Below are 25506 nucleotides of genomic sequence, written 5' to 3'. Positions count from 1 at the left end.
AAATAATAATAATAACGAAAAGATGTATTTCTTCATTCTCTTTGAATGTAAAAAAGACCATCCATCCAGTAATTCCCGAACTCACTGTCAATAAATTCATTGAATTTTCCAAGTGACAAAAAAATGCCAAAGAAAGAATCCATTCTCAAGCGACATTTCAAACAAATGCTGAAAAGCAGCAACAACAACAATACCGATTCAGTATCTTCTCAAAAGAAAAAGAAGAGAAAACATGATATTACAACAAATGGTAGCAGTAATGAAAGTGGTAGTGGTGATACAAGAAGTAAAATAACATCGGAAGCAACAAGGAGGAATGAAACGCAATTTGATGATGAAGAAAATAATGCTGCGAAATATAGCCATGAGGATGAGGATGATGATGAGGTTGATGAATATAAAGAGTATGAAAATTATGAGGATGATGGTGATGATGATGAAATGAATGATGTTGATAAAAGTAATAATAATAATAATGAGAACATGAATGAGGCTCATCATCGGAATACTTCTTCAAGCAAGGATCAAGAAAACCAAGAAAACTCGTCCAATCACTCAACCAAAAACATTCAACATTCGACAACTAGTACGGTGGAAGCTCCATCCATTGAACAAACTCAACTCAATTATCAAGCAAAATTAGCCCTTCTTTCAAAGTCTAAACCACTCCATAGAATTGATCTCGGAAAGAAATGGACAGCTCTCAACAATCCACCCATTCAAAGTGAGCTTCTTTCAGTGATTCATGATGATTTCAAATTTACTCACATGTCTCCAGTCCAAGAAAATACAATTCCTTTGTTGTTGAATAATAAGGACGTTGTGGTACAAGCTCTGACTGGCTCTGGTAAAACTCTTGCTTTTATGATTCCAATTTTTCAATATATACTGACCAGACAATTTGAGGGAAGGACTCCATCGGAGGAGGAAATGGCCTCAAGGCGGAAGAATGTCTATTCGATCGTGTTGTTACCCACACGAGAGCTAGCTAGACAAGTTTATGATGTGGCAAACAAATTTTCTTCAAAAACAAATCTGATAGTGAAATTATTTATTGGAGGAGAGGAAAGAGAAACCCTGCAGCCTGCCTCTGAATTTTCACAAACCTCAAAAGATAAGCTGTCAAAGTTAGAAAGCTCGTTTCTGGATTGCAACATTGCCATTGGAACTCCAGGTCGAATGCTTGATTATTTAAAATCAAAACTATTGAAAGTGAAACATTTAGAAATTTTAATTATAGACGAAGCAGACATCATTTTGAATATGGGTTTTCGACAGCAAGTGGATGAAATATTATCACATCTACCCAAGCAACGCAGAACTGGATTATTTAGTGCGACTCAAACCAGTGAACTTGATGACTTGGTTCGCTCAGGTCTTAGAAATCCAATGAAAGTCACAGCAGTTGAATCTCATGACAGTGGAAACGACAAGAAAAAAGTCACAGTTCCCTCCCAATTAACTAATTTCTTCTTGTACTGCGATTACAGACAAAAGCTAAATTATTTGATTCACCTTCTCAAGAATGACGATCCAATTCCGAGTGGAAACAGCGTCATTGTTTACTTTTTAACATGCGCCTGTGTTGATTTTTATTCTAAACTCTTTCGAGAAATTTTGGGAAAGAAGGATTTACAATCGATTCAATTATTTTCATTACATGGTCAAATGGTTCAAAAGAGAAGAAATGCCGAACACCAATCATTCAAGACTGCCTGTGAAGAAATTTCGAAACAACAAGAAGCCTCCAGCGAAACAAGCAATGAAACATTGCCCACTCCAACCCACAACAAGAAGGCAGTTCTATTTTGCACAGACGTTGCAGCAAGAGGTCTCGATTTTCCAAGTATTTCAACAATTATTCAATTTGACGCACCGACCAACCCAGATCAATTTGTACATCGTGTGGGGCGAACAGCGAGAATGGGAAAGGAAGGCCAATCCATGCTCTTTTTAGCACGTTCAGAAAATGATTATATCGACTATTTGGAATTTAAGAAAATTCAGATGCATGAATTGAGGCCCTCTCAGAACATGATTTCACAAAATTATGTCAATAAGGAAACTCTCAAGAAGGTTATTCAAAGTGATAGAGATATTTTCGAGAAGGGAGAAGAAGCACTAAAGAGTTTTGTAAGGTCCTATAAGGAACATCAACTGTCTTATATCTTCAAATTTGACAAGTTACGATTTGATCAATTACTGGAGGCGTATTGTGTGTTAAAACGACCCACCATTCGTGAAATTAAACAACAGATGGAAAAGATTGTTCTTCCTTTTGCCAAGGATATTATAGATCCTGATGCCATACCTTACAAAGATGTGAGAAGAGAAAAATCAAGATTAGAGCGAATGAAAAAGCAAGAAGAAAACAAACAACTTTTGGAAGAACGCAAAAAAGAACATATCAAGGAGCAGAAAGAGCAAAAGAAAAATTCTGTGAATTATTTGAAAGATAAAGTCAGAAATAGGAGTGACTTGTCTTCGAGAGAGAAGAAACAAATATATAACAGAATTGAAAATCATGAATTCAATGAAGAGGCCATGTTGTTGAAACGACTCAAGAGAAAGGAAATCACTGAGGAAGAGTACGAAGAATTGACTGGTGAATCGAAAATGGAAGAAGAAATTCTCAAAAAGCTTTCTGAAAGAAAACGAAAACAATTACAATCTCAATTCAAAAAGAAATAAACACACTGTTTTATTGTAGAGGAGAATGTTGATCGGTTCTAGATGAGTGGTGAGAAGGAGGATTTGTTTGGTGGTAGTGGTAGTTATTTACATTGTAAACTAGGCAAGAGAGAGATAAAGATAACGCAAAAAGCAAAGTTCATATCCAATAGTTTGTTAGACATGCAAATTTAGATCGACTGGGAGGTCCTTCAACTCTCTCATTAATATTTCGCATTGTTGTTGACATTCGTGTGACGACAGGACTTTCATTCCCGTGATATCTTTCAACTCGACTTGTTGTTGAGCAAAAATTCCACTGGATAACGGGATGAGATCATTGTCATTATCAATGTAATCTCCATAGAGTCCATACCATTGTTGGAAGTGATCGATCTTTTGTTGACGATAGAAAGGCATGTTCATTAAATCTGATGATGAAGGAAGGGAAAAACGTCGTGATGACGAGGGTGATGATGATTGTGGATTTGCAATCGTTGTGGTTGCCATTGATATAGAATCATCCTCCACCATTTCAGAAGAAGAGCTTGCTGGTACCTGCGCAGTATCATTCATTTGATTGGAGAAATCGTCGTCATCATCATCCTCTTGCATCATGTGATCTTGTGAAAACTCGTCACGATGATTTTCGAAGGATGTCGTTGGATTTGAATGCAATATTGTACTACGAATGGTTGTCGTTTTTAAAGTTTGCAAAGGCGCTGGAGAAGATATGGCTCGATCTCGGCCTGTTGTCGACAAGTGATGATGATGATGATACATCTGTGAGGAGTATGGTGGTTGCTGTTGTTGTTTCATGTTGTTGTCTCTACTCAACATGCATCTGGGTGGTGACACTTTCTCACAGCAAAAGCTTGTGACACAAAAATGATGATTCGCTCGTTTTTTTTGGGTGTGAAGTGAGATTTCATGGTTGTGACCGTTAACAACAACGCTGGGTCAAGTTGAAAGTGTGGTTCATCGCGATGATATCATGCAAAGAGCAAAAATTATCATCCAGTAGCCAGTTTCCTGCTCAACGCTTTGCATGTTTATGTGGAAACTTCTCAAGAATATAATTGACCAATAAGAAGAAATATCTCAAGCTCGCAAAAAGAAAGTAAAGGTCATGATGGAGATTAGTGTGAATATATGATATCTCTGACGACGTAGACTCCCGCTCTGGCTGTAAGTAGAGACTACAGTTCTAATGAATAAGGGTATTTTGAATTCCTTTACCAAAATAATGTAAAAGTAACACTCTCGAATGTTCCAAAAAGATCTGCAAAATGCATGTCACATGCCATCACCAGATTGATGCCTCTCCTTCCGATCGTATCAACGTAACTATTGCTGTTTTGTTTGTTTTGTTTGTTCGGGTGATTGTTTTTGCCTTCCTCTCATTCGAGATCCCTCTTGTTTGACTTCAGCAATCTTTCTGAATAAAATCTCCGGATCTGTTTGAATTTTGAGTGATGTTCCTTTTTGACAGAAACCAATGTCTTGCAAAAGAGGTTGACCCTGATTGAGGAATGACAAAATGTATGTCATCTTGTCTGGTAAAACTGGATAGAGAGCAATGGCACAATTTCTAAGTGTTTCACCAACCAGAAACATCAACTCCTCCACATACAATGTATTCTTTTCAGGCACTTTCACTAATTCCCAAGGTTTAACCTCATTAAATAATTGATTGCAGCGTTTTAGAATTTTTGTAGCTGCCGCGTTAGCAAATCTCACTTCAAGTTTATCCTCATACGCAGATCTTACTTGTTCTTTCAAATCGTTCAATAGTTCTATCAACTCTACGACAATATCATTTGGATTGACTTCACTACCATTATCATGTTCAAATTTCAAGTTTCTGTATGGAATTTCTCTAACTTCAGAATGGAATTTTTTGTTAAAAGTTCGAGTTAACAAGTTACCGAAAATGTCTGCCAATTCGTTCACCTTTACAGGGAATCTAATCATACTAAAGCTACTATCAGTACTCAACAATGCTTCACTCAATAAATAATATCTCAATAAATCTGGTTGAACACCAGTTTCAGAAAGTAAATCGTAAGGAGAAATGACATTCTTCAATGATTTTGACATTTTCACGCCATCGACAAGCCAATACGAGTGTACGAGAAGTGTCTCAGGAAGCTCCTTTCCGAGAGCCATCAAAAAGGCAGGCCAATAAATTCCATGGAATTTGAGGATATCCTTTCCAATGATTTGAATCGTTGGAGGCCAATTCAATGTTTCATTGGCCATTGTACATCCAGCTGTCAAGTAATTGGTCAATGCATCGAGCCAAACGTAAATGGTGTGTTCAGGGTCTCCTGGAACAGAAATTCCCCACTGCACTCGGTCTCTGGTTCTTGATATACTCAAATCAAGTGACTCGGGATGCCGTTCCTTTTCCTTCTTGATCATTCCCATCAATTCATTATATCTTTCTTTTGGTTTGATAACATTTGGATTTTCTTCCAACCACTTCTCGACTCGATCAATGTATTTGCTTAATCTAAATTTATAATTTTTCTCTGTCACATATTCACAGCGATTTCCTGATGACTTGTTAATAGTCACCCATTCCTCTTGGCCCGATTCATGTGTTATTTTGTATTGTTCAGTTTCTGTAGTAAAGGCTTCATCAGTTGTGCAGTACCATCCTTGATATTCTCCAATATAGATATCACCTTGGTCTTGCAAATGTTTCCACACCTTGACGACTGTCTCTCTGTGTTCTTTAGTGGCACTAGTCCTCAAATAGTGTGTATAATGGATATGAAAATCGTCCATGAGCTTTTTAAAACGATTCGAAATTTGTTCACAAAATTCCACACAAGCCTTCTCAATTAAAGCTGGGTCCTCGAGGATCGTATCAAGAACAGGTGAACCATCAGGGTTTGATTTTTTCAAATTTTCCAAATAGGCTGCAATTGCAGTTCTCTGAACTTTACTTCCATGTTCATCGGTACCTGTAGAGAAAATCATGTCCTTCCTATTTTTCAATATTTTGTGATAGAGAAAAAGAGTATCGGAAAGAATAGAAGTAAAGAAGTGTCCAATATGAGGAGGTCCATTGACATAATAAATAGGAGTTGTAATTAATCCACCAGTTGTTTTTTCATTTGATGATTGATTTGAAGTCACCACAGTCGTATCATTCGTCGTCGTCGAATTCTGTGATTCATTCCACTCCGAAGAGTTTGTTTGATAAAGTCTTTGATTTTTCCATCTGAGAGAACATTCATCAGAAGAAACATTAAAAGCACTCATCATATTTCCTCTCACTCTACTCTTTAGAATGGATGAAGAAAAAAGCTCGTAAGCCAAAGTGCGTTCGTTGTTGCAATTTCAACATTTTTTTGATTGAAAAGTTTTGAATTCGTGAACGGAGATTCGATAAGCTGACCACAAACCTTCTTCCACTCTTCGAAGTTATCACATAGATGATGAAGAGAATGTCATCTACTACAATAGATACTATCTTCATATATCTGTTCTTCTTCCAAATATTCACTTCACAACAATAGTAATAGTCATGTATAAAGAGGGCATCGACGTTTCCACATTTCTAAAGTGCTAAAAAGACACTTTTTTGGTATGAGCCCTTTTGTGAACTTTTTCGAAAGTGTCAAACATGGATAAGTAGTGGTGGTTCTTTCTTCCACTTTTTCTCTCTCACATAATAAACACATTAAAAAATGTCGGCATCTTCTTCCTATGTCTTTGTTTTGAATCGTTCGGGAGCCGATGGTCAGCCAGGAGCGGATGGGACCAATGGTGTTGCTGGACTTGGAGGTCGTGTAAGTATAGTGAAAAGATGTTTCTTGATTCGATCCATGAATGTGGATGACACCACCTCATGATCCAACTCTTTGAATGAATGATGATATTGGTTTGGAATGATTATGTTGGATGTGTGGCTTTCGAATTGAGGTTAGAATGGACTCAATGGAATGGTAGGTTGTTCACTAAAACAAGTTCTTCGTTCATTCACAATGATCCAATTCTCTGACTGATTCACCCTCTCTACACCAACCTCTTATAGAATGGTGGAAGAGAAGAATCACGAATGGATGGTTTTAAAGGCCAAGATGGCCAACCAGGAAGTAAGTTTTGTGAAAACCAATTTTGTTTCTTGACTTTCACAAACGTTGAATCCATCCATAAACACAAAACTCATGTTCACATCTCATTAGCAAATGGTTTGAGAGGAACAGACGCCAGTAATGGCCAATCCGGACAAAACGGAGGAAATGGAAATGTCATTAAGGTGAAACTCATTGGAGATTCGAATCAAAAAATTCTCGTTCAAGTCAACAATGCTCAAGATCGATACATTTCCATTCCTGATCATTCTCAAAAGGCTATTTTACTAGTTGGAAACGGAGGAAATGGAGGTAAGGGAGGAAATGGTGGACATGGTGGACCAGGAGGAGCGTAAGTAACTTTCATCTTACTGTTGAACATTCACATCATGTTGTTGCCAAATCCAACATTTGAATCTTGTCTTCCACTTGACATTCATGAAATTGAATTATTTATTCTCATATCACCACGCGTGTCTCAGAGGAGGTGATGGAGGTTGGGGAGGAGTAGGAGGACCTGGGCAAGATGCCTCACAATGGAGTATTGGTGGCAGTGGTGGTCCAGGTGGAAATGGTGGGAAAGGAGGTGATGGTGGTAAGTGTGAAACGATATTGTTATTCATCTCTCAATCAATGATCATTGAACGTTCGAACAGGAAACGGAGGAGCTGCAGGTAAGTATTCTTTTTACAATTGACCCTTACATGATCATATTCTCATTACAAACGTTTCATTTGGATGAACAAAAGGTCATGGAGGAATGGGAGGCGATGGTGGAGATGGTTCCATCATTGAGGTTGAAACCTATAACCCTGGATTGTTAAAATTTGTCACCTGTGAATGTAGATCTGGAGTTTCAGGAAAAGGAGGAAGTGGTGGACAAGGTGGAAAAGGAGGAAGTGGTGGTAATGGTGGACCAGGAGGAGCGTAAGTAACTTTCATCATTTTCTCTTAACAAGGAATGATCATTGGAACGTCGATGAGAATAGAGGAGGTCCAGGAGGTGCTCATTTCATGTTCACCGATCAAAATGGTATACTTTATTGCAATCAAGGAGGTTTTCCTGGAAGAATGGGAATGCATGGAGAGACTGGAGCATGTGGTTTAAATGGTGCCGAGTAAGTTGGATCATCTTTTGATCATTCAGTTGTCCATTGAAACTCTTTTTCTATTTATGAATGTATATATATATTCAAAAATGCAATAGTGGAACAAATGGAAGAGATGGCAGAGATGGAAGACCAGGTCAAATCATTTTCAGAGTGCTTGATCAATATGGTCATGTTTTGGAAAGTTCAGACAATATTTATGATCTGCAAATCGATTCCTTTGCAATCATACCTTGTGGAGTTCATACTGATTATTTCCAAATCAATGAGGACGATGGTATTTTAGAACCCGGAGAAACCATTTACATTTGTGACATTCAAGTTCAAAATGTGGGTGGAATGACTCTTCCAGAAAATACCATTCTCAGTGCACCAACCACAATGCCATCGAGTCGAGAAAATTATCATCCCTTTGTTGCAGCACAAGGTGTCGAAAATTGCTGTACTCTTCCTGCAATTCCAAAAGGTGGATTATTTAAAGTACCATCCTATCTGAAAGGATATATTGCAGCAGCTTCACCTCCTGAATTTGTCAACTACAACTACTTGACTGGTTATGAAAAACCTCCACCTGATCGTTTCAAGAAGGAAATGAAAATTGAGACTCTGGGAAGCGTCTTCAACTCACCTTTTGAGAAATCCAAATGTTCGAGTGTGTTCACAGTTCAGTACCCTATTCTCATTGAGACCATTATGGGTCCTTCTCAATTAGGAAAAAATAATGACACCGCTACTGTGACCATTCGATTTTCAAATATTTCTAATTTAGATTATGGTGCCTCTGTGAGTCAACACAAAAAACTCTCCTTCTCGATTTATTTCGATAACAAATTCATGATTTTGAATGAGAGAAACATTAAGGAAAGAGACAAAATGCAATGCGTTCATGAACATATTGAACTGATTCAAGCGAAACGAAGTTACGAAAGACATTTTCTTGTATCCGTTCAAAACACGTCCGAGTACTTTGAGAGACTTCGTATTTCAGCACATCTCTTATTGAGAGATCAAACGATTGAAATTTCTGAACATTTCATTCGTGTCTCTCCTTCCTATCAACCATGTACAAATACTGTTGAAAATCCTCATGATATCTTGTTTATTACGGACAATCATTTGTCAAGAGTCGAATATTTGAGATATATGAGATTATTCGAAGGCTGTGGTCTTCGTGTCAATTATTGGGATATTGAGAGGTATAACGGTGTATCCATGGATGCCACCAATGGCACAAGACATGAATTTTCATGGACCGATAAGAACATGTACCAAGGAAAAACTGTCATATTCCCACTTCCTGATGAAAGAAGTATCCACTTGTTAAATCCCAGAGATCAATTTTCAGTGTTGAGAAATTTGGGAGAAGACACCAAAAATGTTCGCGGTGGAATTTTACTATTAGGAAATTTATCGTGTGAACAAATTAGAGACTTTTTATTTGCATCGACAGATTCGATTCATTTACCAGAACAGCTGTTGACTGAAAGATTTTTCACTCACAAAGCTACGTATGAAGATTTAGAGAAAATATGCAGCAAATTCATTCATGAATTGGAAGAAGAGAATCCATCGAAAATTTACAAGTTACATGACGTGAAATTTGAACCATCAAAAACTGGAATTGGAAAATATTTATTAGGATCAGCTCAATACTCTGTGCTTCCTTGTAGCGCTTGTGACAATTTATACAGGTAAGGTTCAAAATGATCAAAATTTGTAAACTCTTATTTCATTATTGGAAATAGTATTCAAGTGGAAGACCGTTCCTCTGAAAATTATTTGTGCAAAGATAATATTGCCTTTACTGAAACAAAATTTTCTCTTCAGTCACATTGTGCAACGACCTTAATAGGAATCATTTTCACACTTTCACCCCAGAGAAGAGTGGAAATATTAGCAAACCCAAATTTGAAATGTAAAAGTGAGCAATGGAGTATTATCAAGGAGTATCAAGAACGTGAAAAGAAACTTTTAGTCACCAAGCATCAAGAATATTCCATCTATGACATTATTGCATTGTCTTTCTATAATGACATGCATCATGATGTCACTTACAAGGATATATCTACCAGCATCATTGCTCCCTTAATTATGGAGGCTTTTGAAAAGCGTTTAGTTGCTTTTAAAGGGATGAATTCGTTTGAAAAAGTCAAAGTGGCACAATGCATGTGGTATGCTTTCAAACACATCAAACATGATTTCAAATGGACAGCAATTTTCTCTTCCATGAAAAATAAGACGAAACAATTCAAAGAACTATGCTCTCACTTGGAGGATTTATTATTCAAGAATATTTTAACAGAGAAGGAGGACAAAAAGATGGTGAAAAAGCAAGTGAAATTGCTTCTTTGTTCTAATCATTATTTGATCAAGCTCAACAATTTGAAAAGACCTCTGCTCACTCCAAGACAAGAAGATATGGAAGAGGATCACAAGGAATCAAAATCTAAAAATGGTCTAGTTGCTACAATTAACATGCATTCATCTCTCGAAGCACAAAACAATTCGAATGGAGGCTTTCATTTGGTTTAGGCACTGTCGAAAGTTTCCCTTCAACCACACATTAAAAAAAATTTGTTCATTTGCTCTCACTCCACTCCCCATAAATTCACTGTCTTGTCAAAAGACCCAGTCGCCAAGAAGGGACGATGATTGCTCCACTGAAGACTAGTTACGGGCTGTTTGTGTGAGTTGTTGGGCTGTGAAATAACGTCGATGAAAGAACCTGTTTCCGTATCAACAACGGAAGGGAATGTGTCATCACGACATTTGAGAACAGCAAGATATTTGTTGCTGAAATCAAAAGACAATAATTCACCCGGCAGATTGTCAGCATTGGTGTAACAAAAACTTGACGTAATATTTGGATATTGCCAAATCCGTATGGAATCTCTGGTACACGTTGCCAACATGACACCATCTTTGGACCACTCGGCATTGATAATTGGTCTGCTGTGGGCAAGTATTTTCACTGGTTTGAATGTTCTTCGATCTGATATGACGAGTCTTCGATCCATAGACCAAGTGCAGAAAATGTTATCATGAGTTTCGTTCCATCTTACGCCCAATATTGCATCTTCGTGGTTACTAAACTTGTGAACAACTCTCTCACTCTGAGCATCATAGAAAATAACCTTGCAGTCTCCACTTGCGCTTGCAAGAAGACTTTCTTTTGGATGAAATTGCAAATCTGAAATGTAGGCCTTGTGGGACTCTATTTGTGTTTGGAGTTTTGGCTTACCACTCTCGACATTCCACAGATAGACCAAACTATCTAAACCACCTGCTGCTAGTAGTGTACTCTTTGGATGCCATGACACTTTTGTAATTGGTAAAGGATGTCCGACGAGATGCTTTGGTTTCTTCTTTGGATTTTTAGTTTCCATCAATCCAATGTGCCTTTGCATGTCGAAAGCTAACATTTCACCATTTGGCGAGTATTCCAAAAAGTTGCAAGTGGATACAGTAGTCACACTCTTTTGCTCATTGAATATTATATTGGATTCATGGTCAATTGTTATAGCGAAAGTTTTAGCTTGGAAACTGCTGCTTGTTGCAACTTTATCTCCTTGGCCAAAACTAATTTTCATTACTGGAGTTTTCATGGATAATGCTGACTGAATCATGACCACCTGCTTTTTGCTAGAATGTGTCCCAGAGGACTGATCTTCAGAGCTTGCTCCTATACCATCATTTGTTTTTGGTGCATCAGATAAATTCGAAGGAGTATTATTATGGTTTGCCTTTCGTTGTTCATCATTGACTTGCTCTTCCTCAACCTTATCATTTGTTTTGGGAATATTTTCTGAATTTTGAATGATACGAGAATTGATTGGTCGAGGTCTTTCAGATAATTGATTCAACTGAGGATACAATTTACGTAGTAGCTTACTCCTCTTGAGGATATCTTGAACTGAGGCAGTTTTTGTTCTAGCCTTAAACACATGAGCTTGGATCATGACGTCTTCTTGATCATTTCTTGGCTCGAACATGGACATTTTTATGCCTACACCTCTGTCTTCATTGTCAAACATGAGATCAGGTACCATTGGTGGTTTCGTTTTACTGAAATTTTTCCAATCGATACCTTTGAAAAAAGGATGCTTCCGTAAAGCAAGTCCTCCAAGTCTTCTCTCCGGATCTGTGCAGAGAAGACCATCAATAAGGTCCTTGGCATCTGAAGGAAGAGTTTTAGGCCAGAAAATGTCACGATCTACAATCTTTTGACAGGTCACGGCCATGCTTGAGCTATAAAAAGGGCTTTTACCACAAAACAATTCGTAAATGATACAACCATAGGCCCACCAGTCCACCATGATGCCATACTCGTTATTTGTGACCACTTCTGGACTATTTATGTTGAAAATGTTGTGGATGATAGCATGATATGGTAATGTTCTAGATCATATTGAAATCACATATCACTACTTACGCCAAGTATTCTGCAGTTCCACTATTCGAACATGAATTAGGGGTACATATAACAAACAACATATATGCATTTCAATATGAATTAGGGAATACATATTGTTTGTTTGTTGTGTGTATTTACATGACGATGATGTTATTGGAAATGGTTTGATGTTAACGGATTGCAACTTACCAAAACGTATTGGGCCCAGGCTTTTCAATTTTCTTTGCAATACCAAAATCAACCAATTTCAAGTTTCCATCACCATTGAGCATGAGATTCTCTGGTTTCAAATCACGATGACAAATGTTCAAAGAATGGATATAGATGAGAGCTTCTAACAGTTGTGCCATATAGAATTGCACCACTTTTTTGAGCTCTTTCGATGATAGATTGCTCTTAATGATACATTCGAACAATTCCCCTCCTGTGATCAGTTCCAATATAAAATACAGCCTCTTCTCATCGGTGAATGTGTAGCACAACTTGGAAATGTTCGGATGATCCATCTCCAACAAGATTTCCTTCTCAGACTTTACATATTTTGTTTGTTTTGCCTTGATTAGCTTCTCCTTCTTGAGGATTTTTGCTGCAAACTGAACTTCAGTTGCCTTATGAACACACAACCGAACTTGGCCGAAGGCTCCTTCTCCCAAGATTTGTCCAAATTCAAAATCATCTGCAGGTAGGTAGGTATATGAGGATAAAACCGAATGAATAGATTAAGGATGAATAATAATAGTACATATTAGAAGAAGGATAATTTTCAATGATATCCTGTCGAATGATTATATTCTTACCTTTCGTTACTGTGGCTGGAATGCGAATGGTGTCCATATTCATTTTTTTTGTTTTGCCCTAAATGGAGAGTTTGCCTCAATGTTTATCAACGCGTTATCCTTGACATTGAGTCTCACCATCAACAACAAGAAAGTGTTCTGATCCAACCACCTCTTCTTCTCCTCCATGACAAGTTTCAGAAGAAGGAGATCAATAGCTATTGATGGGAGACCTCCTAAAAAATGTTTCGACGACCTGTTGGGGATCGTCGTCCAACATCTACTGCTGCCAAAGAAGTAGAGAATGAGACCCACGATCATCCTACAACTTCTCCATCATCAATGCTTCAAAATAATAACAACAACAACAACTCGGGATCGGAAATTCCTACACCTCGGTCAGAAACTCCATCATCCCATGAAAGGACTCGGGAATCTTCAAGTGATGCTACTACAACGAGTCCACTTACTCCCAACAGTCAAAACAGAATTCTCACCAAACTTCCCTCTTCTCTCAAGTTGGACACACAAAAACTAATAAGAAAGACATCATTGAGTTCATTCTCATCACTCTCAAAAAGTTTACGATCATCCATGAATCCATACATGGCGTCTGACTCGAAGCATGTTGCAACAACAACAACCTCAAGTAGCGGCCAGAAAAATGTTCCGAGCCATTTACATCCTCACAACATTATGATTATTGAAATTGGAAGAAAATATTTCAAGTGTGGATTGGCCATGGAATATGCTCCGAGGGTCATCTCAGTGGTACCGAGTGAATTGAGTGAATTGTTGTGCATGGGTAAAAACCAAAAATTCAATTCGTTGCATATGAAAGAATCGTTTGAGAAATTCATTCAGAAAGACCTTGCATTTTCAATTCTTAAAAGAAATGATGATGATTCGACACAGAATAGTAATGACGATATGAGCAGCCTCACAAATTCAATGATTTTTAAGGATGAAATTTTCGAGGAATACATGAAGTTGAGTGAAAATTCCCCATCCAATATTCACCACCTGGATGATGCAGAATTTGAGAGAAAATTAAGTACTTTATTCTCCCAATATATGAACAAGTTGTTCATTGATGAAATGAAATTAGTGATGGATAGTATTGACGGAATTATAATTTTGGAAAATACCAACCAACTTCATCAACATTTACTGAGGAAAATCATTGAAAATGATATTTGTACGGTACGAAAATTTCCACGCCTGAAGAGTTTGAAATTTATGAACTCGCAAGGTTGTGCAGTTCTACCAAGTTTTTGTTCCATGTACGCCAGCTCGAACAATCAAAAAACAAACCAAACACGAACCTTTGATAGCAAATTATTTGGATTGGAGAGATTATTCATGAAAGAACAAGTCCCGATATTGCAAAAGTCTGTTGGAAATACAACCATCGATTTAAGATTTCAACATGCTCCTCGAGGAGCTCTACCAAAATCAGATGCTTCCCAATCACATGATTTTGGCATAACGGCCTTAATAATTGATTGTGGTTACAGTGAGTGTAGGATAGTTCCTGTTCTCTTTGGAAGCATTCTTCCATTGTCTGTTGAAATTCTATCTATTGGATCCAAGAATGTGTTGCGAAATTTGGAAAAGCAGTTATTTGGAAGCAACGAAGGTTCAGCATACAAACTCTTGGATAGTCAAGAAAAACATGAAATACTCGAGGATATTTTGTCACGATTGTGTTTTTGCTCGAATGACGACATAAATTCGTCTCAAACAATCATGTACAAATACAACTTGTCGTCAAAGAAAATGGAAATTCCACTGACCCATCACGTTCGCTCCAAAAGTTGTGAATTCATGTTTGAACCCCTCACGAGCGCCATTATTGACTGCTTGAAAAGGCTCGAGACTGAAGCGAGAGGGAAAATTCTAAGAAATATCATTGTTTGTGGTGGATTGTCAGAATTGAATGGATTCAAGAAACGGCTCATCTCTACCTTGCACAAACATTTATCTGAGCAAAAATTTGGAAGTAGCAAAAATTGGCTGAAATATATGGGAATTAACACATTTAACCCTACAAGATCTTCTCTCTTGAATTGGTATGGAGCGAGTATTGCATTTTCATCAATAACACATTATAGCCAACTTCAGACCAAGCTGGAATAAGCACCTTAGGGTGTATTATTGAGGTATTTAAAGCTCGGCTGTTGTGAATGGATTGGAATCCATGGATTGGCACTTTATGATCTGTTGTGATTTCTATTGCCACAAAAAATCCCAAAGAACTTACTGAAGAGGAATTCATCAATTTATTGAGATCCATATTTCACCCGATTCCTGTAATTAAGGAGTTCACTTCCACATATTAGGAAATGACAACCATCATTTGAATTCTTCTGAAGGCGTTTAGAAACAGACCAAATTTCCAAGCGATTAGGTTTTAGTCGTTTCATTTAACAGATCAAAGGATTGAAAAAATGAACGAAATGAATCTCAGAATCCCATTTGGTATGATGGAAAATGAAGACAAATTGAAAGATCAACTTCATCATTATGGCAATGATGCGGTGGTCCTCCGATTAGATGACCATTTCAAAAGTTCGTTACTGAAAAAACATTATCATTCAAATTTTGAGCTCTTTTACAAGTGCTACAAACGATTTATAGAAAATTTATTCAACGATGGATTTTCGTATCCGACCATATGGTCCCAGAACGACTCGTCTTATCATCTCCAAAATGTTCATTGGATTGCAGAAAATGATCCCGATTTCGCTTGTTCACTCATGAAGCTTGGATTGCCATTGTACTATTTCGGAGACAAGTTGATGAAAAATCCCTCCTTTGTTAAAAAAGTCATGAAAACAATGGAAGTGAATTACTTGCCCTATGGCAGTAATGATCGTGAATTTATGAAAGAAATTGTTACGGAGGCTGGATATGCTTTGCAATTTGGCATAAATTCCATACAAGATGATAAAGAAATCGTGCTTTTGGCCATTCAACAATGCCCATGGGCCTATCTATATGCAAGTGACAGATTAAAGCAAGATCCACAAGTCATGATGGAAGCAGCTCGGCATGGATGTATTTGTGGAGCCTCACAGGAGATTGCTTCGAATCGGAAGATTGTGTTAAATGCTGTCAAGGTCAGTGCCTTCAATTTGATGTACGTGAGTGAAGAATTGCGAAACGACAAAGAAATTGTCAATGCAGCCTTATGCAATGATCCTGGTTGTTTTGACAATATTGGATCTGAATTGTTGAAAAATAGAGAATTTTGTAAAAAGATGGTCCTCCAATGTGGATACAAAGCCACCAGAGTCATTGATGAATCTCTAATGTCTGACTCAACATTTTTGAAAGAACTTGTTGATTTAAGATTGGACGATCTATTCGAGTTGAGAGTTGGTTCAATAGTAGATCGTAAATTTTCCAAGGAATTGATTCGAATGTGTCCATGGTTTATTCGCACCATGATGTTTTCCAAAGACGAAGAATTGGTCATGGAAGCAGCCAAATGTGATCCAAAAACAGTTCAATATGCACATGATTCATTGAGAAACAATTCAGAATTTGCCATGAAATTAGTGGAATTGGATGCAAGAACTCTCTTGCATTTAGGTCCAGAAGTGAAACAATGTTTCCGAGTGGTCATGCAAGCGGTGAAACAAAATGGTCTCTGCCTGCCATATGCGAGTAGTGACTTGAAAAACGACCCACACATTGTTCGAGCGGCATGCCAACAAAACCCACAAGCCATTCAATATGCTGGATCAATGCTGAAAGGCTCTCAGGAATTTATGCTTGAAATGATTCAACACAACCTCTCTGCGTTACAACACGCAAGTATCCATTTGAAAAGAAATTGTTTATTTTTACAACAAGTGAAACAGATTGTACTCTCACATCAAGAATTAATGCGTGTGAAAAATCCTAACATCGATTTTTCATCATTGGATGAACTCAAATTTGCATTATGAATTTTATTGCACTCATGACATTCAGCTACGACAGGATCGATCGCTTGTCATGCAATGTGTGAAACAAAATGGGCTTACTCTTCATAATGCAGTGGAAGAACTAAGACAGGATAGACAAGTAGTATTAGAAGCTATCAAAACAACGCCTAAAGCTCTACAATATGCACATTATTCGTTACAAGATGACAAGGACCTTTGCTTGGAAGCAGTAACGAGAGATGTTTCGAGCTTTGCTTATTGTTCCTCTCGTTTGAAGCTGGATGCTGATCTCATTCGTGAGTGTGTGAAACAACAAGGGTTCACTGTTCTCGCTCAGTATTTACCATCCACGAACGCACTCGGAAAGACATTTGCTATGGAGTTATTGGAAATGAATTTCAAATGTATTCAATTCTTTCCAAGAGATTTGACTGAGGATGAGGAATTCATGAAAGAGGTGTTATGAGAGAACCTCGATGTATCGTGTACACTCACTCGACTCTCTTGTTGAATGTTGAATTCTTGTATGAAATCTTTCAAAATAATTTTAAGGATATTTTCAAGTTAAGAAGAGAAAAAAGATACCAATGCAACAGCGAGGAATGTCACGATTGAGAAGCGCTTTCAGAGAATTCTCATCTTGAAAAGACTTAAAAATAGAATGATCACAACGTGAAAAAAGTGAAAAAAGATTAATTCTGACATTCACAGAGACCATCACGCTTTCTCCTCTTCTCCGATTCATTTAGTAGTAGATGTCTCCATCATCCAACTATCCTCTTTCGATATTGAACTTGTATCCAAAGTTTGACACTTGTGAGATTGATTCTCTGAACCCATCCATGACTTGTGATAACCATGATAACAATATTCACACGAACAACAATTCTGCAACTACTACTCGACACTCTTTTCAACAACCATTTTGTTCCGATGTGATTTTTGAAATTCTAAAATATCTTAATGGCTTGTATATCATTCAAGTGTGTATGAGAGTTTCAAGACAATGGAGAGAACAGGTATTGCACTTGAATTTGACCTTGTCGATACCTGTTGCCCTTCATCGTCGCAGCCCTGAATTTGTGACCTCCATTGCAGCATCTCCGAATTTGGAGAATGTCACTGTTCTTAATTTGAGTTGTTGTGACATCAACAATGAAGATGTAAAAGCTATTGTTAACAGTAACTATATCAAAAAGTTAGAAATCTTGAAGTTTAACATGAACTCGATCGGCAATGAAGGTGTGAAAGCTAGTTCAAATAGTGAAAATATGAAGAATCTCAAAGAGTTGTCATTGCTCAAAAATTCCATCGATCATGAAGGTGTCTTTCAAATTGCCAACAGTGTATATTTGAAAAATTTATCTTCACTCGATTTGCGTCACAACAAAATAGGTAATGAAGGTGTGAAATCTATTACCTGCTTGAAGAATTTATTACCTGCTTGAAGAATTTAACAAGTTGTGATTTGAGTGGAAATCATTTTGGAAACGAAGGTGCAAAGATCATTGCAAATAGTGAAACAATGAAAAAGTTAAAATCGTTGATTTTGGACGAAAATCACTTCGATGAAGAATTTGTGAAACATCTCGTGAATAAGTTGAGGACTGCAACAGTTGCAAGTCCAAAACATGACCACCACGAAGGTGTGGAAACCATAAGGATTGCAATAAACACTGAAATATAATTGAGAACATTTTCCAATTTCACATTTTTAAATGAATATCGACATTTTTATTCTTGTGCACACAAAAAATGCCTCTCTTCGGAAAGAGACTCTTTTACTTGTTCAGACACAAGTATGAAGTGTATCCTTCTCTCTTTGAAGATCATAGCATTCGGAGAGTACGGAATAGACACGATTCTAGGTTTTTATTTGAAGGATTTATTCCGAAAATGTTGTTGTGTTGGAGTGTTGCCTTGTTTTTGGCACTGTGGGAACGATACAAGATTGAGAAGAAATGGGATCAATTTCCTGGTGCTTTTCCAGATATGAAATATCCGGAATTGTATCGACCGTATGTGAGAGATGAAGCCAAACACTTATTATTCCCAACCGGTTTGAATGAAGAAGATTTGATGATTTCTCTTGAATTGCATCGAGAAAAAATGAAAACTATTTCCGAAGTTCAACGAGAGAAAACAACAATATTGGAAAAATTCAAACGCACAAGACAATTTGGAGAACAACAAAAGTAGATTTTATTGACAACAGTTTTATTGGATGTGGATTAAACAGGTGGTGAGCGAATTTTTATTCATTCTTGAAAAGTGGAAGAATTGAATGCATCATTCGAACAACAAGTACACAACGAGAGGTGATGAGGACCCGATTGGATAGCACGTTTGAGAAATGAAAAGTTTAATGGGAATTTAAATTCTTCAATTTTTCCTCGTTCCATAGCTCTCCAATTCTTCAATTTTTCTTCGTAAAATAGCTTCTTGTTCCTTCAATTTGATAATGATATTTTGTTGGTGTTGAATGGTCTGAATGAGCTCATTCTCTGACAACTTTTGTTGAGCAAAAATTGGATGTTGTAACAAATGATAGGCAGAAGGTCTCTGTGATGGATCAATGTGCATCAGAGAAAGTAATACATCTTTGAACATGTTCGAGTAATGCATGGGTAAATCTTTCAAATTTCCATTTCTAATTTCATGCCACTCAGCTCCATTAGTTGGTAAAGATCTTCCAATTGCACATTCATAAATTGTGGCACCAAGAGAAAAAATGTCTGCCTTAGTCAAGTCAATATTTCCATTTTCATTGCCCAATAATTCCTTTGCAAGGTATCGAGAGTCACCTTCCATGACATCCTGCAGAGTTTCCAATGAGCTTGCAGCAAGGCCTAAATCTCCAATTTTATATCTTGGCTTGTCTTCCTGAGCACAACTAATGTAAATATTGTCAGGCTTTAAATCGAGATGAACAATGTTTTGTCCATGCATTTGCATAAGTCCAGAGGCAAGTTGTCTCATCAGGTCAATCAACTCCATCTCTGAAAAGGAATGCTTGCCAACTCGTCTGGCTAAGGATCCTCCTTCACAAAGTTCAGTTTGTAAAAATAGACTAAATTGAGGAAGTTTTCCTTCAATCCAACAACTATAATATCTTACAAGGTATGGATTATCTACAAGGGTTGCGAGAGCTTGGACTTCTTTAAGAATCTTGTCCTTATCTTTGGATCCTTTGATTTTCCTCTTCATGGTTTTAATCGCATAACACATGCCATCGAATCTGTTCTTGGCCTTTGTGACCTTACCAAAGCAGCCGTCTCCTAAAACTCCAAGTTCTTCGAATTCTTCCAAATATCTGGAAAAGTAAACTTCAAAGATCGGATCCACCTCACTTATATTATGTGAAGAGTCAGTAATTTCTGATTGTCTCTTCTTTTTCGAAGATTTCTTTACAGTAGATGTGAGTTTTCCTTGAAGATACGAAGAAGTATTCTTATCATCATTAATTGAAAAGAAATCATCTTCAGGTTTTGTCTTTTTGAAATTTCGTTCGGGAGAAAATGGATTTTCATGCACTTCTTCAGTAACGTTTAAACGACCTGGAACCAATTGAATATTTAACATGGATGGAGAGGTGGATTGAGAGAGTGTAGCTCTAGGTGGAGTAGAAGGTTGCATTTGGCTTTGCAAATCGTTGAAATCTTCAAGAGATCCATTGTCGTCATCACTGATCATTCCATCTGAACCGTCAACAATGGCATCATAATCAAAATCAGAAACTGATTTACTAGAGTGGAAAACATCTTGAAGAGTTGATGACGTTTTGAGGATTGGAGAGGTGACAGGATTGTTTTTGGCAAGATGTTTAGTCTCTGTGAGACTTTGGAAATAGGTAGAGCTTGAAGGTTGTTGAGAAGATGTATTGCTGCTGAAAAGAATTGGTGAGGGAGGTGTCGTCTCAATAATTGGAGTTTCCAATAAAGGATTCGAAGGGTTATTGGAAACAGAGGGGCTTGCAAACCAATTCATTGAGGCAATTGGCGAGGTTGTCGAGGGAGTAGCACCATGTTTTGGTTTGATGGTGCTGGGAGGTGGACGCATCACGGCAACATTGCTTGGGGAAGCAAAGTCGTCACTCGACAAATCCATATAACTTGTAACTTTTTTACAGGGAGGAGGAACCACTTTGGAATCAGGAGAAGAACACGAAGAGGATCCAGAAGGAGGCATCATGGTATGTTCATCAAAATTGAAATTAGGAGTGCCACCCAAGAGAGAATGTTTGGTACTGCTGCCTCCACTAATACTACTACTGCTGTAATCACTGCCACTGTAACTTTTTGTGCTTGCAGGACTTCGAATGGCGTCAAATGGTCTCTTCTTACTGAGACCAGGAGGTGTCAATTCATCATCGTCCTCACGATCATTATTTTGGGCTAACAACACAAAATTAGGTTTTGCACTGTTTCTATTGCTGAGCGATGATGAGTGATGTTGTTTGTGTGAAGAATTCTTGTTGGCCATTGGGCTTACAAGTGAAAAGTCGCGATGAGCTTTTGGTTGATGGGATGCTTTGAGTGTGGGTTCCATAAACAATGTGGTTGAGGTTGGATTGATAGTATTGGCAGTGGTAGTAGTGGTCATTGGAGGAACAGGAGCAAGAGGAGATCTATTGTTATGGAAAGGAGTCTTGGATAAAGGTGTTGGTTGAATCTTAAAACGATTGGGTCTTGATTGATGAGCCGAGTGCTTGAGTTGAACAGGCGAGCGAATGACAAACTTGTTTTCATCACCGCTATCACTCTCCTCACTCTCCGAATCAAACAATGGTGTTTTAAGGCTTGCCATTGATTTTGTGTTGGTGTTGGGTTTTAGAGCTGTGGTGGCTGGTGTTTTAGTTGGAGTGGGAGGGCAGAGCTTTGGAGTTGAGAAGATGTTATCATTGAAATGAAAGCCAGACCCTTCAGTGGGTGTACAGGGTGATTGTTCACCACTGTTAGCATCCTCTACTGTGCGACCAAATCGTTGATGATGATCTCCAAAACCAACGGCTGTTGGTGGCTCTTGAGAATCGGAGGTGTCCAAATTCTCGAAGAGTTGTTTCATAATGGGCTGAACAAAGACCCGTTTAGCCTTCATGGTGTGATGGTGGTGATGATGATGATTGGATTAATATGGATGAACGGATGATGGGAGTTAGCTCGTGTAGTGTACTGGATGATGAAGAGGTGAGCTAGCTTTACAGACGCGCGTATTGAAAAAGTTGATGACGGTGTTTACCGTTGAATTACTGTGATATTACTATTACCACTACAAGACAATTTCAATCTTGTGGCACTGCGGGGCAATACCAGTCTGTGATGATTTAATAATTCCACAAGGCACTCGAGCAATGTGGAAAAACGGTCCTCTCTTCTTCGGCTGAATCAACAATAAGCAGTGCCAGTTGATCAGGCAATTTTTTTGGATGTGAAAATTAAAATTTTGGCGGTGAAAATAGGCGGAAAAAATTCCGTTAACAAAAATATTTAAAAATTATTTAAAAAAAATTATTGTGAAATATTTTACAACAACTTGCCATTTCAACATCATATTTCATGACTTGTATTTTGTCTCATTAAATTACTATTGCTTGTGTTTCTTTTGAGGAGGACCAACATGATGTAAACCAGAGGGATCCATCATGGCCTGCTGTTGTTGTGGTGGTTGTATCGAAGCAGTCGGTAATGGATAAGCTTGCTGTTGAACGTACATGTTGGCGCTTACATTGGCTCCTGGTGGCGCATGATAATTCACAGAGTATTGAGTTGGTGGCTGAATGCTCATGGGACCAGTGGTAGGAGGCATAGAGGTTGGCAAGTAGCCCATTGGTGGTGGTTGCTGTGGAAGAGTAGTGGGTGGCATGGTTGGGTGATGATGTTGACCCACAGGAGGAGGCATATGATGCTGTGGTGGTCCAGTGTAGGGATATTGAGCGGTTCCACCCTCCATGACCATGAATGCTTGTTGTGGAGGAGGTTGTGTTTGAATAGGAAGAGTAGGTTGGTGATGCACATGATGTTGTGTATGATGCACGGTGGGAAGAAGAATTTGATGTTGTTGTTGTTGCTGTTGTGCTTGATAATGTTGTTGTTGTTGATAATTTCGCATTTCAACAAGTTCTTGCTTAACAGGTTCGAAATATTGTGGATCTTTGGGTGGTTTGAGTTTGGCCTTTGGATCCTTTTCGAGCTGTATATAGAGCTCCTTCATGACGCAATTTGCTTTCAGTAATTGTTCTTGTACCTCAGTAGAGGGTTCCTCTCTCGCCAAATCGTAATTATTCTCAATGCATTCTGCAAAAAAGTTTTTCAGTGTCTCTATAATGTAAGGATTGTGAAAAACTTGTGAAATATATCTCAACTTGTCACACTCATTGGTAACTAGGTCAGTTTTTTTAGGCAGGTTTTTGATATTTCGTTGAATTTTACCAAAATCATTTGAGAGAGTTTCATTCTTTTGGAAAGGTATAACGACTGACGTCTTACTTTGTTTAAGGTCATAGTTGTAGGATTTAAGGTTGACATTTTTTGTGAAAAGATCAAATTGCTCACCAGAAACTGGAATATCCCACGAGTTGGCATGTGCCATTTCATCAATCATTTGTCCCACTCCATTGCATAGCCATGGATAGGCCAAATTATTGCATGCAAGTTGAGTTTTTGGTATATTTTTGGAATACTTGTCACTTTGAGACACTTCCAAGAGCTCATTAAAAACTCCTAGAATGAGAGAAGAAGAATCTCCATCATTGCAGGCTGTAATATAAGCAAATCGTTCAGGAACTCCACCCAAACTCACAATCGCACAAATTCTTTTTGCCTCATTGCTCAATGTTGCCTGCTCATCGTCTGCAGCGCTATTTGTGGACGGAGGTGGAGGTGGTATATTCAATTGACGTCCTTTCAGTAGTGTTTGATGTAAGAGCTGATAGAATGAGGCTGGAGCTTCATCTGCTTTGCAAGCATCTGCCTTAATAATCTTCTTGTGTTTTCCATAGAGAGTTTCTCGGTCGCGTCTCGAAACACGAACACCGTAGGCTTGTTCTGTCTCGTCTGGGTTCAATGGTAAAATAGTGTGCTTGGAGATACATTTGGGAGAGGAGAGTTCTGTGCCAGGGATGAACCCCACAATGTTGAGAATGGGAGGGACATGACATGATGATCTCTCATTTGCAGTAGTGTTAAATGAAGTGTCATTAAGTACGAGGGTGGGATGAAGACCTTGTTGTTGTCGATCAAAGAGCCACATGACAAGATTTGGATCAGGATGCAATTCAATTGGAGATACAAGATGTCCAAAAACTAAATATCCACTGTACTTGTCGTAGTGCTTCTTGATGAACTCATTGATGATCGATTCATCAAGAGTAATGGGATTTTGTGGACTAGTGCTCACAGTTGCAGTGGGTGACACAAAGTAACAATGACCTTCATATAATTTAGAGAGCTGTTTGAGAGAATTGTTGATGGTGGATGTTTCTTGAATGTTCTTTTGGGAGGGATTATTTGAATTTTCTTCTTTCACTTTTGGAGTTGTTGCTAAGATTCCAAGTTTTGGTACCTGAGTGATGGAAGGTGTATGATGTAATTTTGACGTGGAGAAAATATGCAACTTGACAGGAAAAGGAGGTCGTATCTTAAACATTTCATCCGTCGAAAGTTCGGTATATTCAGTGAATATAATAATTTGAGTGTGAGTGTGAATTCCGAGGGTTTCTTCAATGTTTTTAAAGCATGCAACAAGTCCATTCATAATATTGCATGATTGTGTGCTTGAAATTTCTGCTAATTGAAAATTAATTTGATCAATTTTTGCACAAATTTCATTGGTGTCTTTTGAAAAAGGATTTACCACTAACAAGTCTTGGCCGTCATAGGATAATAAATCAATTTCCTCTAACTTGTGATTGGCATGTATCCGATGAACAACTCTGGTTGCATCTGTAAATATCAAAGTATTGGTGTAGGAATTATCATTTTCAAATTAATTATTAATAATTATTATTGTTGTGCATGGTTGTTTTTGTTGATCATCATCAAATCCGATAATAAAAAAATTTATAAAAAAATATTAATCACAACCGTGAGTCGAATATATTAGGAAGCAATGACCAGTCCATTTCTTCAATAATTATATTGTCATCATATGGAATTTGAACCTACAATTTTTCAAAATAGGAGCACTGTTCGTCATGGATGCCGATTGAACAGCAAAGAACAACAGAACAGTCGGCATTTTTTTTCTCTTTTATCCTCAACATTTATTACAAACACATATTAAAACACAAATACAGTAGAACTTGAGTATCATATTCACCCATGATGGACCTACGACTAACGACACCCATGAAACCCTCATAACCCAAGAAACATTGAGCAAATTTCATCAAACTCTGGGCTAAAGAAGGAACTTCCACACCTTTTTGTAAATGTTATCACAATCTGCCGAATAGTTCCAATTTAAGAACGGCAATTAAGCGACTCCTTAAAAAAAATTAATCCAGTTCTACTATTG

General features: G+C 37.8%; 11 protein-coding genes across 11 annotated transcripts; 6 read left to right on the top strand and 5 right to left on the bottom strand.

Moving 5' to 3' along the window:
* Positions 1–123: 123 nt before the first annotated feature.
* Positions 124–2691, top strand: FDP41_005053 (uncharacterized protein; the record flags this gene model as incomplete). The annotated part of the gene is made up of 1 exon (XM_044708536.1): positions 124–2691. One exon carries the CDS (start codon positions 124–126, stop codon positions 2689–2691), a length of 2568 nt encoding a protein of 855 aa, XP_044560439.1.
* A 156-nt stretch (positions 2692–2847) lies between these two features.
* FDP41_005052 (uncharacterized protein) lies at positions 2848–3489 on the bottom strand (the record flags this gene model as incomplete). The annotated part of the gene is made up of 1 exon (XM_044708535.1): positions 2848–3489. One exon carries the CDS (start codon positions 3487–3489, stop codon positions 2848–2850), a length of 642 nt encoding a protein of 213 aa, XP_044560438.1.
* A 528-nt stretch (positions 3490–4017) lies between these two features.
* Positions 4018–5943, bottom strand: FDP41_005051 (uncharacterized protein; the record flags this gene model as incomplete). Its single annotated transcript, XM_044708534.1, has 1 exon — positions 4018–5943. One exon carries the CDS (start codon positions 5941–5943, stop codon positions 4018–4020), a length of 1926 nt encoding a protein of 641 aa, XP_044560437.1.
* A 428-nt stretch (positions 5944–6371) lies between these two features.
* FDP41_005050 (uncharacterized protein) lies at positions 6372–10399 on the top strand (the record flags this gene model as incomplete). Its single annotated transcript, XM_044708533.1, has 10 exons — positions 6372–6473; positions 6612–6629; positions 6719–6779; positions 6870–7110; positions 7241–7353; positions 7415–7432; positions 7508–7685; positions 7748–7876; positions 7966–9558; positions 9613–10399. The coding sequence occupies 10 exons, from the start codon at positions 6372–6374 to the stop codon at positions 10397–10399; spliced, it is 3240 nt and encodes a 1079-aa protein (XP_044560436.1).
* Positions 10400–10455: 56 nt separating this feature from the next.
* FDP41_005049 (uncharacterized protein) lies at positions 10456–13121 on the bottom strand (the record flags this gene model as incomplete). The annotated part of the gene is made up of 4 exons (XM_044708531.1): positions 10456–12217; positions 12300–12320; positions 12471–12957; positions 13079–13121. 4 exons carry the CDS (start codon positions 13119–13121, stop codon positions 10456–10458), a joined length of 2313 nt encoding a protein of 770 aa, XP_044560435.1.
* A 179-nt stretch (positions 13122–13300) lies between these two features.
* FDP41_005048 (uncharacterized protein) lies at positions 13301–15196 on the top strand (the record flags this gene model as incomplete). The annotated part of the gene is made up of 1 exon (XM_044708530.1): positions 13301–15196. The coding sequence occupies one exon, from the start codon at positions 13301–13303 to the stop codon at positions 15194–15196; it is 1896 nt and encodes a 631-aa protein (XP_044560434.1).
* Positions 15197–15507: 311 nt separating this feature from the next.
* Positions 15508–17458, top strand: FDP41_005047 (uncharacterized protein; the record flags this gene model as incomplete). The annotated part of the gene is made up of 2 exons (XM_044708529.1): positions 15508–16956; positions 17039–17458. 2 exons carry the CDS (start codon positions 15508–15510, stop codon positions 17456–17458), a joined length of 1869 nt encoding a protein of 622 aa, XP_044560433.1.
* Positions 17459–17747: 289 nt separating this feature from the next.
* FDP41_005046 (uncharacterized protein) lies at positions 17748–18440 on the top strand (the record flags this gene model as incomplete). Its single annotated transcript, XM_044708528.1, has 1 exon — positions 17748–18440. One exon carries the CDS (start codon positions 17748–17750, stop codon positions 18438–18440), a length of 693 nt encoding a protein of 230 aa, XP_044560432.1.
* Positions 18441–18747: 307 nt separating this feature from the next.
* Positions 18748–19191, top strand: FDP41_005045 (uncharacterized protein; the record flags this gene model as incomplete). Its single annotated transcript, XM_044708527.1, has 1 exon — positions 18748–19191. The coding sequence occupies one exon, from the start codon at positions 18748–18750 to the stop codon at positions 19189–19191; it is 444 nt and encodes a 147-aa protein (XP_044560431.1).
* A 183-nt stretch (positions 19192–19374) lies between these two features.
* On the bottom strand, positions 19375–22089 carry FDP41_005044 (uncharacterized protein; the record flags this gene model as incomplete). Its single annotated transcript, XM_044708526.1, has 1 exon — positions 19375–22089. One exon carries the CDS (start codon positions 22087–22089, stop codon positions 19375–19377), a length of 2715 nt encoding a protein of 904 aa, XP_044560430.1.
* A 486-nt stretch (positions 22090–22575) lies between these two features.
* Positions 22576–25227, bottom strand: FDP41_005043 (uncharacterized protein; the record flags this gene model as incomplete). Its single annotated transcript, XM_044708525.1, has 2 exons — positions 22576–24932; positions 25155–25227. The coding sequence occupies 2 exons, from the start codon at positions 25225–25227 to the stop codon at positions 22576–22578; spliced, it is 2430 nt and encodes an 809-aa protein (XP_044560429.1).
* Positions 25228–25506: the final 279 nt, after the last annotated feature.

This window comes from Naegleria fowleri (assembly GCF_008403515.1).
Source record: "Naegleria fowleri strain ATCC 30894 chromosome Unknown tig43, whole genome shotgun sequence".
NCBI lineage: Eukaryota > Heterolobosea > Eutetramitea > Acrasida > Naegleriidae > Naegleria > Naegleria fowleri.
The sequence above is the reverse complement of the archived record's forward strand: the minus strand, read 5'-3'. Positions and strand labels throughout refer to the sequence as shown.